This window comes from Diadema antillarum, unplaced genomic scaffold (genome assembly GCF_040938485.1).
Source record: "Diadema antillarum isolate AM-2024a unplaced genomic scaffold, OU_Dant_1.0 seq00001310_RagTag, whole genome shotgun sequence".
In the NCBI taxonomy this organism is placed as follows: Eukaryota; Metazoa; Echinodermata; class Echinoidea; order Diadematoida; family Diadematidae; genus Diadema; species Diadema antillarum.
In genome coordinates, this window is record NW_027272083.1 from 73,774 (window position 1) to 88,425 (window position 14,652).

The 14,652-nt window shown below is 39.8% G+C and overlaps 1 protein-coding gene across 1 annotated transcript in view; it reads left to right on the forward strand.

The window, feature by feature from the left end:
• Positions 1-4,499: 4,499 nt before the first annotated feature.
• LOC139708119 (triple functional domain protein-like) overlaps positions 4,500-14,652 on the forward strand; it is an 86,707-nt gene continuing 76,554 nt past the window's right edge. The window contains exon 1 of the mRNA XM_071620097.1: positions 4,500-4,555. Coding sequence (XP_071476198.1) covers positions 4,519-4,555 — 37 coding nt within the window. The 5' untranslated portion in view covers positions 4,500-4,518. The remainder of the gene's footprint in view (positions 4,556-14,652) is intronic.

The window sequence follows — 14,652 nt, forward strand, 5'->3', positions numbered from 1 at the left end:
GCTTATTTATATCGATGAAAAACACTTTGTCAATCAGTTGCAGTAAAGAGAATTTGATGCCAGAATTCATTATTTGTAAGTTTTGCTTCATTAGGACTTCACAGTCTATCACAGTATTTCACATAAATACAGATTCGCTAGTCATTTAGACAAAGAAGAATATGATTAGAAATTACCATTTTCTTCTCCCACTTTGGTTTAAAGGGACTGTACAGTACTGGTTGAGGTGAGGATTCAGCTTGTAACGTTTTGCGAGATATTCAGAAACCACTCTATGAAATGTTAAAGAGCATACAATTCTAATGGGAATCAAAAGTTTATTTGATGAAAATTGTTTTTGAAATGACTGAGATATCAAAAAACAACGTAAAACAAAGAGATCCTAATAAAAGTCATTACCTGTCAATTTTATTGGGATTTGCTTTTTTTGGATATCTCTGCCATTTCAAGACCAATTTTCATCAAATAAATGTTGAATCCTTCTTGAAATCACATGCTCTTTCATATTTCATAAGAGGTTTCTCATTATCTCACAAAAAATGTTATAAACCTGATGTTAGGTCTCGACCAAAACTATACGATCCCTTTAACACAGAACAGATGAAAAGAAGAAATTAATCAGGCATTATTATCAAGCACATTAATGCATTATTAGGAACAGAGTCATCACGTTTTTTCAACTCATTACAATTCTAAATTTGTGATTTGGAACAATTTTCCTAAGCTGTTTCAGCAGTAGTGCATCATCACCATAACAATGACAATAACAAACCTTCAAGCAGCGTATGACAACAACAAGGTCGATAAAAAAAATCTCAAGCATAGAGAGAAACATATATGATATGAGGTAACAGAGAAGTGTAATATGAATACATTTCCTAGAATTAACCGTGTTGAAGGTGCAGAAAGATTGAGAAAGTTCAGAAAGATAACTGTCCCAAGTTGTAGATGTCATTAGAAAACCTAAGTGAAACAGAGTCAAAACAAGTTTACCGTAGGATAAAATTTGTTCATCTAGTAGGTTTGTTTCAAATTGTGTTCGAAGTTGACTGTAGCAGTCACCTGTATGTTGAGGTTAGTTATTTATCTTGAGGGTTATATGGTGCTGACAACTATGGCCCATATTAAGTATATTTGAGATTTGTTATATTTTTGATTGTATGAGCATATTGATATCTTTGGACAGGTGGGAGTAGAGAGTGTTTTAAAAAAGTCAGAAATAGTACGTGGACCAAGAAAGACACCTGTTGGTTAAATTATCTGTAATTGTTGAGTTGATTTAGCTGCTTATATGGTTTTTGTTTTGCCTGATCTGTCATTACTAAACTTATATTTATATATCTTCCCACAGATACACTTCCATTATATTTTTCCATAGATCTGCAGCTAGCAAGGTCATCATAACAATCTGGTACTCGCTGTCTGTCTGTCTGTCTGTCTGTCTGTCTGTCTGTCTGTCTGTCTTTCTATCTGTCTCTTGTAATCTAAATTGATAGAGAAATAGTATATTCGTTAACAAAGATAGGAATAAGGGTGTATCTGATAGCTACATGTATATTTATGCTTTCAGTTGATTAAAAATCATAAAAACATGAAAAGATAAGTAGGTACTAGTAGAAGATGGATGGTGGATTATAGAACATAATTGTGTGAGATTTTGATTAACTTTGTGTAAATAAAGGACAAAAGATGGTTGCTGTATCAGTTGCACGGGACCAGAGAAGGAAAGACGCGGAATTGTATTTTGCAACCCGTGTGATTTGTGCACCAGCGGAGGGAGGATAGGCTGTGGGTGAATTTGTCCAACCTCAAGATTGCAGTGCAGTCTGAGGGAGTGCATTATATATGGGGGCCTGCATATGGCAGGGTGTGTTAAGTAGGTAGTCTGCTACAGGGAAAGGGTATATGGGAAGAGAAATACAGAGCGAGAGCGAGGGGGAGAGAGATTTTGTGTGTATGTATGTGTGTGTGTGTGAATGTTTGTGTGTATGTCTGTTCTTCTGGCCTGTGAGACGTTGCCTTTGATTCAGCACTTCTGCTGACAGTTTTATCTGTCGGAGAAGCTAACTATGCTTTGTATTTCTAAGTCTAGCGTATCCCATCCAGTCACAGATGGAAGATGCAGAATCTGTCACACCATGGCCATGCGCAAGCGTAGATTTAAGAAGAAGAAAAGAAGGGTGAAAAAGATGAATTGGGTCAGACAAAAGGGAGAAATTGAAGAGAGTTGCTTCAGATTGGGTGAAAGTCACTTTCAGGTATCTCGCCTTGTTTCTTGGACACTGCTAAGACACACCATATAAGAAATCCTACGGATTTGAAAGAAAAGGAGGGAAAATTTGATGACATGCAAGTAAAAAAAAAAAGTGGCCTCTTATTTTTGTCTGCTCTCAATATGATGTATTGTTTGTGTGTATGTATGTATTTGTATGTCACTATGTGTATGTTTTTTATGCATTAGGACTACTAGTGTTAAGGAAAAAGAAGAAGAGAGGAGAAAGAGAGGGAGAGAGAGGGAGAGAGGGGGGCAGGATGAGAGAGGGGGGCAGGATGAGAGAGGGAGAGAGAATTAATGAGAAGATTGGTAGCAAGCTAGGGCGAGATAGACCGGGAGAGCGTAGCGTCATGTTCATGACCACGCGACAGTCTGTGTGTGTGTGTGTGTGTGTGTGTGTGTGTGTGTGTGTGTGTGTGTCTGTGCCCTGTGCGTGTGTGTGTGTGTGTGTGGGAGTGAGGAGTTAGAGCAGGGAGTGATATTCCGTGTGCATGTGTGTGTGTGTGTGTGTGATGGATACACCGTCAAGCAGCCCTAGGTTTGTGCACCTCTCTCTTCTCCAAGTCTGCATAGCAATGCATGCATAAATGCTTACCAATATTTCCTACACACATAAACGGGGGTCTTCGAGTGCACATATCCCCGACTCTGCGCAGCCAGGCTATCCTGCCTGTATTACCAGCACATGGGGTGCGAAATAGATGTACACAAGGACCTACGGAGGACAGATCGGAGAGAGCGAGAGAAAAAAAAAACCGAGGAAGAATGGCGTTGTGCAGTCAAACAGCATGGATTGTGTCTTTACTTGAGCTAACCACGGAGATGTAGCTCAAAAATAGGAACACTGAACCTTAAACTGGGATCACAAGGCAGGATCCGGGATCTTAAAACAAGTTGATGGTTCGCCCATGAGAGATTAATTTTCATCTTCCTCCCCAAAAAAAATTTGTCCTCGCCGCTCCCAACCCCCCCTTTTTTTTGCTCGACAGCAGATGGTTCTCGTCAGCAGGCAGAAGGTTGCAATACTGCCTGGTTGCCTTTTAGCCTGGGCTGAGAGATGAATAATGAGCGACGTCGTCGACGTTAGGCCCGGATGTCATTGATGTCGGCTTGCGCCAGAGATGGTTGGGAAGTCGTTTGCTCTGACTGTCTCTCACTGTCCACGCGTTGCATCTTTTTGTACGCCAATGTCAACCACCGTCTCTCTGGAACTAATTCAGGGAAGTTATCAGCCGAAGGGGCCCACAGCTGTGCTGTTCACCCATGCACATGTATTTGGTGTGTCCTTATCTTAGGTAGACAGGGGAGACATCCGGATCGCTCATCTTCATCTTGTGCAACATCTCTACCATCACCACCACCAAGATCCTCCTCCTCCTCCTCATTATCATCATCATCATCATCATCATCATCCTCATCACCATCGAAATGACCAACTCCGGTGTTTGCCACGTGCGGTAGTCGCACGATTGTAGCATTGAGCCTAATCAGCTGTGCTTCGAGTGATTAGCCTGTCTTACACCTGTGCCGCAGACGAGGGAAGGAAAAAAAAAGTGGTGGCTAAAACAAACAAATCGCGGTCTTGGTTGTCGGGCGCTTCTCTTTTTAATGGCTCATTGAGCTCCGATTTCCACTTTCTCCCACTTTCCTCCAATCAAGCGTTCGTTTCTCAGCAAACCAGCGATATTTAATGATCCAAGTGCACTCTATCAAAGACTTGACAATCGCAATAATTGTGTGGTAAGTGGTGAGAAGAGTGGAATACCCATGAGATGAGAAAGGGGCAGAAGAAAAGTTGCTTTAATCTCTTCACGGTGCTCGCTTGTATATTTTATGTCGATGACATTCCAGTGACACTATTGCGCAGATTTGGTGTGCAACAGTGAAGCAAAACTTTTATCCCATTGTTTTATAACTGACTGAAAGGACGCAAATATTAACCCACGGCTGAAGAACTTGAAAAAGTTTGTTTATCATTTTAATTTTTTTCCGCAGCTGACCAAAGCAAGATTGCTTTCTGTTTTTGTTGCTGTCGTCCCATTCTTGAGAGAAAGTGAAAAAACTTTCAAAACTGACGGAATATCCAAACAAACAAACAGAGAATTCCTTTTCTGAAAGTCGCGGGACTTTCTCTTTATTGTCAGTGTGTGTAGAAGTGCTCAAAAACCGAACTGGAGATGATGTCAAAGGATGACAGTAGTTTGCCAATAGGGGGCAGCGCTGGGGGAGGGAGGCGAGACCGGATGCGGAGATCGTTTCGTCGCTTCATGGGCAAGAAAGGTAAACAACACGTAACTTGCGGATCGTGTCGAGCCGTAGGAAGTGTGATCACATCCCGTGTTCTTAATTCCAGCTGTTCGCTTACCCCCTTATGTGAACAAAGCATCTTTTCTTGTCCTTTCAAAGTACTGCCTAATGCATATTTTGAAAAAGGTCGTATCCTCATCTCCATGCATACCTCTATGCAAATCGACGGAATATTTGGCTAGTGTTGTCAAAAATTGACACTCGTCACTTGTGATCCAATGTGTTTTGTGACTGGGTCTGAGTGGGTCACCCGTGTACGCTCCTTAGTCCAATGCCTGCATTGTCATGCTGGCTCCGAAAAGTATTTCTCATCATAGATCCACAGCTGATATAGACTTTCACTTGCTCTACACTCGAGACAATTGAGTTTGGTTCATTCTATCAGCTAACTTGGCCAGCTGTCGTTACAAAATTCCATGGCATGGCATTACAGAGACAATATTAAAAACTACACAACAAAAGCTCAAGATCATCAGATTATGAACGCAGTCCTTTACTCTCCATTGATGAATATGTATGACACAATTTTATGGGAATCATTTGTAGGTAGAACTGCATCTATATATTCCAGAAAGAAGTTATACTTGGCAAGGAGAATAAGAGATATGGAGTATGTGCTATTGTTACTAAATACTTGTTGGTATGACATTTTGAGTCAATCTGAAAAGGCAAATGACAAAAATCCAAAATGAAGGTGTTAAGGTTTCAGACTGTTTTTTCTGTTGTCTTTTGTTTAAGGATGTTGGTATTTTACATAGTGTACACTATAAAGATCCTCTTGAGTATTACCTGTTTCTTTAGCCCGTTGAAGATGAGTCCCGAGAATACTCGGGCAAATATAGAAAAGGAAGAGATTTTGACAATGTACCATTTTTTGTGGGGAGGGGGGTGGGGGGTTCATCTAAACAAAAACCTTTCTAACTTTCCTGATTCATAATGCAGTTTGTGCTAGGATAAGAAACAATATTTATTGAGTATGTTGAATCACTATTCAGCTTCAATTACATGTTGGTAAGCTGTGCAGGGTGAGGCATTACTTGAACTTCCATTAGGATTTTTTTTTAAAGAATATATACAGCTGCTTTCAGTCAGTTTAAGAGGTTTTTTTCTGTCAGTTTCAGAATATAGGATCTAACTTCTTTATGACAGATGGAAGCGTGTCTTAAATGGTGTTTAATTTTACACCAGTTGAGCTGTTTAGAGTGGCATTCAGCCCCTTCCCCCCCCCCCCCAAAGTTGATGACTTATGGCCATTTATCCTGGAGCAAGCTTGTGTAATTTAGAGCCAGTAAGATAAACAGTCTAGCTCTACCTTTCAGGTACAAAGAAGTATGACATTTTCAGAGAAAAATATTAATTCACAGACCGAGAGGAGAATATTTCTTCTTCTTTTTTTAAGCAGAAATGTTTTTTTTTAAGGAATAGTACAACGTACATGGTTTTGATTGAGTGGAGGCTTCATTGGCAAACAAATTAGTGTGCACTCATAGTATTATGTAGGTTGTTTGTATTTTTGCATTTTACGCTGCAATTTACTGAATATCTTTGAGTATGTGTGAACATATGTGCAATCGCATCAAATGGCAGATGATTTATCACTGGCACAACTTTGTGGTGAATATATTGTATATGCAGAGGGTTATCTTTTGAACATGATGGTACATCGTAATCTTCACGCTGTATTATAATTTCACAAGAGTTAGAAAGTCAAGCTGTTGAACTCTTACTATATAAAGTGTGTCTCTGGTATGATAGCACCCCCCCCCCCACCCCATTAATTAGCCAATACCAGATGTAAATTGCAACCTATCACTCTGACTCATTATGAGTGAGTGGATTTAACCCTTTGGAGACCAGTCCGTAGTATACTCAGGCAGGTGTCTATTGGAATTGCATGTTATAGCAAAATGAGCTCGTCCTCAGTGGGTTAATGTAACATGCTGCATGTGAAATTTGTAATGGCATGTATTAGTCCAGAAGGATAAAAAGGTGCCATGTTTCAAGTTCTTAGCATTTTGAGGCTGCCATCAGAAGCAGCAGAAGGGCATATCTTCAATATTATTTTCTTTCCATGTTTAAGGCATCTCTTTGTAAACTACAGTAAAATAGTATGATTCTTTGAAGGAAAATAACATTGACTAATGCTGGGTAGACATCCCCCTTTTCTATTCCCTCTCTCTCTCTCTCTCTCTATCGATTTCTTTGTACATGTATACATTGTATGTTTATATTATCCATGTCTTTACTTCGATATGTGTACAAGTCAGCTGTCTGTTTATGGCACAATCATTAGCTATTTCCTTCTTGGAAATCCTCCCCATATATTGTTGATAAATGAGAGCCGCCATCCGAAGGGCTTGTCAGTGGCATGTTCCAACAATGTCGCTATTTCAGCCTCCTCGTAAATCGTGAGTGCCAGACGAGCGCGCACAATGCTGCCGAGGCGGGAACGTGTCGTCAAGGAGACACGGCACACCGTAGTTTGCGTCCAGTCGACATCACTGCGGCCTGGCAGTGAAAGCAGAACATGGGTTGGGAATGAGGGGAAACAACATCAACAACAATGGAGCAACACAAGCACATGCACACACACAAAAAAAAAAAAGTCAGCATTTTATGGGCGTATTTCATCCTTCACAGTTGGCCGTCACAGCGGTGGTATTTGTGTGGACGATCAAATGCAAGAACTGTTGCACAATTATGGTTTATGAGCCCATGACTAGCAGACACTCAATCACTCTGGTAGCTAGGCTGGAACGAGAAGAAATGGCAAAAAAAAATCAACAACAACAAACAATCCAATTGGCAAGCACATTGCTTCTGCTATTTCCATGGCAATATCCACGAGGATTTTTTTCTTGCAGTGTGTGGAGGTGACGGTGTTGATAATGTTTTGTAGTCAATGGTTGAAACCTTTAAGAAAGAGAGAGGAATAGAGAGAGAACGAGAAAAAGAGAGAGAGGGAGAGAAGGATTGGAACATTAGTTGAATGTTTGACTCACATGATATAGCAAGGAACGATAAAGCCATGCCTAGTCGCTTTTTGCCATTAAATGGGGCGGGGTGGGGAACAGTGTCAAAGAAACTTCATCAGATGTGGTGTCCACATATTGGGCCTTGTGAGATGGTTTCCTGGATATCATAAATGCTGAAATCTTTTCGGGAGATCTGGCAGCCATCTTGAACTGCTGACCATATTTTGTTTTGTGTTGTCCAGACACACAAAGCAGAATGTATACAGGAATCATTTGGGTTTGTTTTAAACGAGTGTGCTTCAGTTCCATTGAGCTTTATTGTTTTACCTAGTACCCTTCGACTGTGAAAGTATACAGTTATCAAATATCAGTGCTAATCACCTGTTGTTTAGGCTGTGAAAAAATGTATTTCTTGCAATTGTTGCCATTGTCTATGAATATAAAACACCACTACACTTTAGAACATGATTTTTTTCTTCTGAAGTAAATGTTATGCCAAGGATGCTATCCGTCGAGTGAGAATGAGAAGGGCGTTAAGGTGCCTTGAACATCATTGCTTTCGTGCCAATTTAAGGCCCTTATTGCTCTCAACCGACGCTACAGTCTCTTACTCCTCTGAACCATTAATTCAACCTAAAACTGGTTTTAAAAAATTTTGTAGCGCATTGTGTGGAGAATGAGAAGTAGAGTTTTGTAAATTCATTGTTGTTATAGAGGCAGAATGTTTGTGTGCGTGTGTGTGTTTTTGTGTGTGTATGTTTTTTTGTGTGTGTATGTGTGTGTGTGTGTGTGTGTGCAATTATACAGATAGGGACATACAGGTGTCTCTATATTTTAAAGATAGTTGAAATTGACTATGTATTATTCATGACCAACACGTTTTGATTGTTCTGGCGTGATTCCTGGGTCAGAAAATATCCTGTTGTACCAGCTGGATTTGTCACCTCAACGGGAAGTAGGAAAAAAAACGCACATTCACACAAGTCAGAATAAGCACAAACCCTTCTATTTCATCGCCTGCTCTGCAAGAAGGGCCCTAGCATGAAATTTCAACCCCCAAATCAAAATTTGATTTCTGACATAATTTCACAGAATTTTGAAGGCTCTCTCATATGCACTCTCTCTCTCTCTCTCCCTCTCTCTCTCTCTCTCTCTCTCTCTCTCTCTCTCTCTCTCTCTCTCTCTCAAATAAAAAAGGAATGAATGAATGAATATGATGCAACCATAGTCGATGTGGGATATTACGAGAGCACAGGCCATAGGGCCCTTCTGTCGGACAGGTGACAAACTTTGATGGGGTGTACTGCTACCCACAACCTTCTAGTTTTTCTATGACTGCTGGAAGATTTGTCTTACTCTCAGTATTTTTTTTTTTGTATTAATAATATGATCATATTCACAATGATAATAGATCTACTAGTTAGTGTGCTGTTGCCATAATTAGCATGAGTGTTTTTTTATGCAAAATAAGAAAGCAGATTTTAATGTGAAAAAATGCCATTGAATTTGTGTTTGTTTGTTTGTTTGTATGTTTGTTTATTTATTTTGAATTCATTCTCAAATTTAAGCTAGCAATCTTAGTGTATTTAATTTTCCCATATTTCAATAGCCTCAGAATATGTTGGGAATTTTTTTTTTCTCACTGTGCACGAGTGGGTGTGTATGCCTGTTTGTTTGTTTGCATTTGGTTTCTAAAGGTAAACAACCCTGTGATAAGGATAATTAAAAAGATGTGTTGTTTGAATATGTTAATTTACATGACAAGGTGTGTTTGCGTGAAATGAGTGTGTGGTGATGCCATGTAGGAGCCCTGAGAAAGAATGTTGCTATTCTTCTGTTGGTAGCTCAAACAAGAGTGGGTAAGGTTCACCAAAGTTCCAGGGACTGGGGAGCTGATTGGGGTTGACATTTTTGAGCAGATTAACTTTTCATCATCAGGCATGAATACAAACAATCTGTCTAGGAAGTACTGTAGTACCACATTGTGACAATGCAAACTCATTTTATACACAGTATTATTGCTGTCATCATGAAGACCATCACTAGTACCATATTCTATTTTCTGGGTTTCTATGGTTACACTCATCAATACAGATAATGGTAATGGTAGGATATAGGAAGAGGAGAAGGAGAAAGATAAGAGAATGGAAAGATTCTCAAAAAGGTGAGAGTGTTAACTTGTGCAGTTGTGTGCCAAGTGTCACAGGTATCATAATGGACGGTATACTGCAGATCGTGAGATACACTGTAATTCTGTGCAAAGTGGCTGGCAGAAATATGTGATGGTAAATATGCATAATGCAACAGCCAACTGCTACCGATTACCGAGGCATTGATTGAGTTTGGGTGGGAATTGTGGCGGTTCTGTTTTCATGTCACCCAGAGCAAATGCCGCCACAGTTTGCATGTTGTGAGTCGCAAGCTACCTGTGGGCAGGCTACACAAATACCTGACACACTCTATATTTGCAAAAGCTGTTGTCCATAACTTCCCCTACCCCTCCCACTCCCCTCCATCACCCCTCTCCTTCCCCTCCCCCTTCCCCCTCCCCCTTCCCCCTCCCCCTTCCCCACCCTCCACTCTATCATCATAGCATTTACTCACTTCCCTTTCCCCCTATACCTGAGCATGCACCACAACACCACCCCCCCCCCCTCCTTACTCTCTGCTTAGGTTGCCATAGCTACCGTCTCCACCTATAATTGATCCAAATAACAATCATACTGGCACACAACGAACCGATGGCAACGGGGCTCCGCACTGTATGACTTGACGTGCATGGAATGTATTGCCTTGTGCATCATATCCACTGGGCAATCATGTGTGTACATTGACGCTGAGTTGCTAGAATAGATTTTTAGGCACGGCTGAGTGACTGAATTGCAAAAGATCGAGCTCCCCTTCCAACAATTTGAAATTTGTTTCTGTGATAGTCACTGCTTAGAGATATACACCTGTAAGCCTTTTCATTACATGTACGTACCAAAGGATTAATTGCTGTTTAGAAGATAGGATTATTGGAGGCGATGTAATTGATATCATATGACAAAATAAGCCATTATCTTTTACATTCAATCAATTTTTATTGCTCCTAATCTTTTTTTTTTCACTCAGACTTTGCTCATAATTACAATGGTACTATGAGTACTATTACTAATACCACTTCTACAGCTACTAGTGTTACTACTTCTACTACTCTTACTACTGTATTGCTTCTACTTCTACTACTACTACTTCTACTACTACTACTACTACTACTACTACTACTACTACTACTACTACTACTACTACTACTACTACTACTACTAGTTCTACTTCTAATGATGATGATAACAATGAAAGTAATGAAAATGATATTGATGATACTAATTTGATCACTAGCAGTTTGGACACCTTCCCTCTGCCTCCCAAGGCTTATAAGTACTTGTAATCCAAATCAGGAGAAAACCTTTTGCGCACTGAATACTTAGCATCGTATCTCTCATATACGGCATAATCAATTTATTATTATTTTTTGTCACTCCTGTGTATACATTTGCAACATAAAGGGTTGTATTTTCATTAGAGAAAATCCTGCAGCTACTTTGTCATGTGTTTTTGATTTTTTTTTTTCATCCAGATTGGCATTGATTAGTTACAATTCATAAAAATTCCATATGTGAGAATTCATAAAACTATTCTGTTGAAATGGCATTGAAAAATGTGGCAAATCTTGCCCTTTAGTAGTACCCAAATATTGTTGCCATTTAATTGCCTTGGTAAAAAATAATTAAATTAAGGGTAGCAATGGCCAAGGCGGTATGGAAAGCTGAAGGAATTGAACTAAATGGAGACACCTGTGTGTCTAGAATCCCTTCTCTTTATTTGCCCATAATTGCTTCCTGTGTGTGTGTAGGACTGACATGTTCCTGTTGGTGTAGTGAGGATCTAATTGCCTTTCACAAAGCATAACCTAAGTTCGCAAACAACAGGAGGGATGAGCTCATATTTAACACTTACATCTAGGGTCAAGGAACAGAGGTTCATACTTTATGACACCCAGCTCTTCTAACAGACGAAAGAACTGCCTGAGTATGAGGTAAATATGTCATTTCCCATGAGATTAGTATGCTACAGGGTCAAAGGTCAACCGGGGAATAATCTAGGCCACCGCCGGGATGTAATGATTAAGGCGATGACGGCTCAGTCGGGTCACATGATCTTCAGCGGCCACTGACTGGCCACTGCAGTGATCTGTCGGTTGGTCACCAGAGCCCTCCTTATCCAGGTCGCCTGGTCACCCTCATGTTGAGTGATGACCATTTAATATTTCCTAGCTTCAGTTTGCTTTTTCAAAGCACTTTAATTCTACTACATGTACAAGCCCGTATTGCTTTGGCATGTCATAGTTTTTTTTTAATGTGTAGCATGTGGGCCTGTATTTTTTTATATTGCACTCGGGCCTTAACGTTGTATGAAGTATGTGAAAATTGGCATGAAGCCAAATTTGGATCTGTAATAACTCATATAATGTTTGCCTTTATGTCATCAATTGTTCAAATTCATGCAGGAAAAAACAATGTGTATGGTTGTCTGTACTACTGTATACGCCATATATTTCGCATGTCTAAATTTTCGCGAATCGGGAATTCCCGACAATTTCGTGAGTGGCTAGATTCGCGATCGTAGAGTCCTGTACTCAACAGAGATAATGTACATGCGTATGTCACATCCACATCGGGATCAGAGTCAATATTTTTGAGTGTCTTTAATTTCGCGAATAGCACCTGACTCGCAAAATTCGCGTAAATAAAAACCTCGGGAAATATTCGGCGTATACAGTATGTTTTCCTGTATGTTATTAGTGTGTTGTAATCTACCTTAGATCATAAGTTCCATGGATTGTGTGCAGTTTATCACCCTACAATGTGCTGTGTTGTACAAATGTAAGCTACATGTAAGAAGAATACAAGTACACTATACAAGCAGCAGTATGGGATGCTGACTCAACCCCCCATGGCAATAAAGGGGTTTATTTCCCATTAATATCAAATTAGTAGGGTACTACAACTTATCTACATAATGGCCATTGCTGACATAACTAGGGAAGCATACCAAATGTAATATATCAAAATTACATGTCATAAAAATGTTTCTTGTTCCTGTCTGTAAGGTCTTGCTCTGAGCTGTAAAGAGGCTTTCTGCAGAAGTAGATCAAGGCTTCATTTGATTTAACCCTTTGCATGCCCTTGTCCTCTGTTATAACTTGCATAGCTCTCTTCTTGCTACATGAATGCCTACCAAAACTTGCCTGGGTTGTTTTTGGGGGGCCAGCCTGCTTTGGTGTAGTAAGATCACAAAAGTCACTCATGAAGGCCACTGTGATACAATGAGCACTAATAGGATTATGTAATTCCCATCCAGGGATGGCTAATTTCAGGACATGAATGTCAATTGATGAAGTATTAAAAAACGGTAAGGGTTAAAGGGTATTAATGCTGCTCCATTTTCTTTGAAAATTATTTCTATTCCTTGACTATTATTTGTGAGGCATAAAAATTTTTTGTCAGGGATTTGTTTAGTGAGTTTCTTGGGTACTTGTTCTCATTATTTTGTTTTTCTCATATACATAGAGCAAGATAGATTAGCTACAGGAAAGTGGTCATGATATTTGTTCTTTTTTCTTCTTCTCAGTCTATCATCCAAGTTAATTATTTACACGTTTTGATACGTTACATGTAAAATTGCATATTCATATGTATCGTAAAATATCATGAACTTTGTCAAGTGTGGTTAGTGGATTAAGTTTTGGGTAGGTGGCATTTTGTTGAAGTTTCAGTGAAATCTAACAAAGATCTAGAGTGGTTACATGTACCCTGGCAAAACTTAGGTTAGGTGTAGCTCAGCCCAAAGAAGCAACTCTTTTTCAGTTTGTCGCTGTCTACGTAAGGAATCTTATCCAGTATCACATCAGGATTTAATTTCATTTGAAGAATGAAGGGATGTATGTATAATAGGTTCATAGTTTACGTTAATGTTTTATGAGCATGTAAGGGAGATGTGGCCGAGTGGTTAGAGTCACAAAGATAATCACTAGAGGCTTTCATGCATGTATGAGATTCGAGTCCCAGCCTAGCAGTATAGTTCCCTTAGGCAAGGCACTGTACCCCTCATTGCCAAGTCTCTCGGAGGGGATGTAAATGTACATGTAAAGCTGCAGCCCTCGAATAGGAGGGCAATACTTTAGGCATGTGAAAAACCTGTTTCATTTTCCTCGCCAAGAGTACAAAGCGTAGGTTAAAATCTCAGTGAAATTGTTGCAAACACATCAAAAAATACAAAAGGAAAAAAAGAACAAGAAGAAGAAGAGGAAGAAGAAGAAAAAAAATATGGCTGGTATCCACCAGAACCTTTAGGATTGAAGGAGGCAGATTATCCCCAAAGAGAAAGAAGACTTCATCGATGTACCGATAAAGAAATGATTAACCCCTCTATCAGAGAAGTGACAAGCTGACATTTGGTCCGTGTTGTCATCCCTCTATTTTTCTCTGATGCCAGATCCACCCATACCTCCACCCCCCTGATACCAGGTCCACCCATACCTTCGCCCCCCTGCTGGCTGTCCAGATACCACCTAGTCCAGGTCCTGAGAACCGCGACCCACTTATGCAAATGACCGCTAACCTAATTTCTTCTCAACCCTCTGTGCATGAGCCATGCATGTGTAGTCTAATTTTTCAGACTCTGAATTGCACCTCGACAGCATCTCTGCTCAGATTGGTAAAATACACAGTACATGTTTTCATGTGAACAATTCTATGTGTCTTGAGATCTGATGAGGTTTGTAAGTGTCATTTTGAACAGATGGAGTCTGAATCTGCAAAACCATGTTTAAATCAAGAACATTTTACTGAGTTGGAACAAAATATGTATAGTGTTTGTTTCATTGTGCTTTAGTGCTGGTAAAGCTCATAATTATTTTCCTTACCTCGCACATACATGTACATATACTGTAAATATACTTTTGTGATGACTGTGTGAGGAAAACAGACAGATTGCAAAATGCAGTGTTGGCCAAAATCTTAACCTGTTGAAGACTATTCCCAAGTATACTCA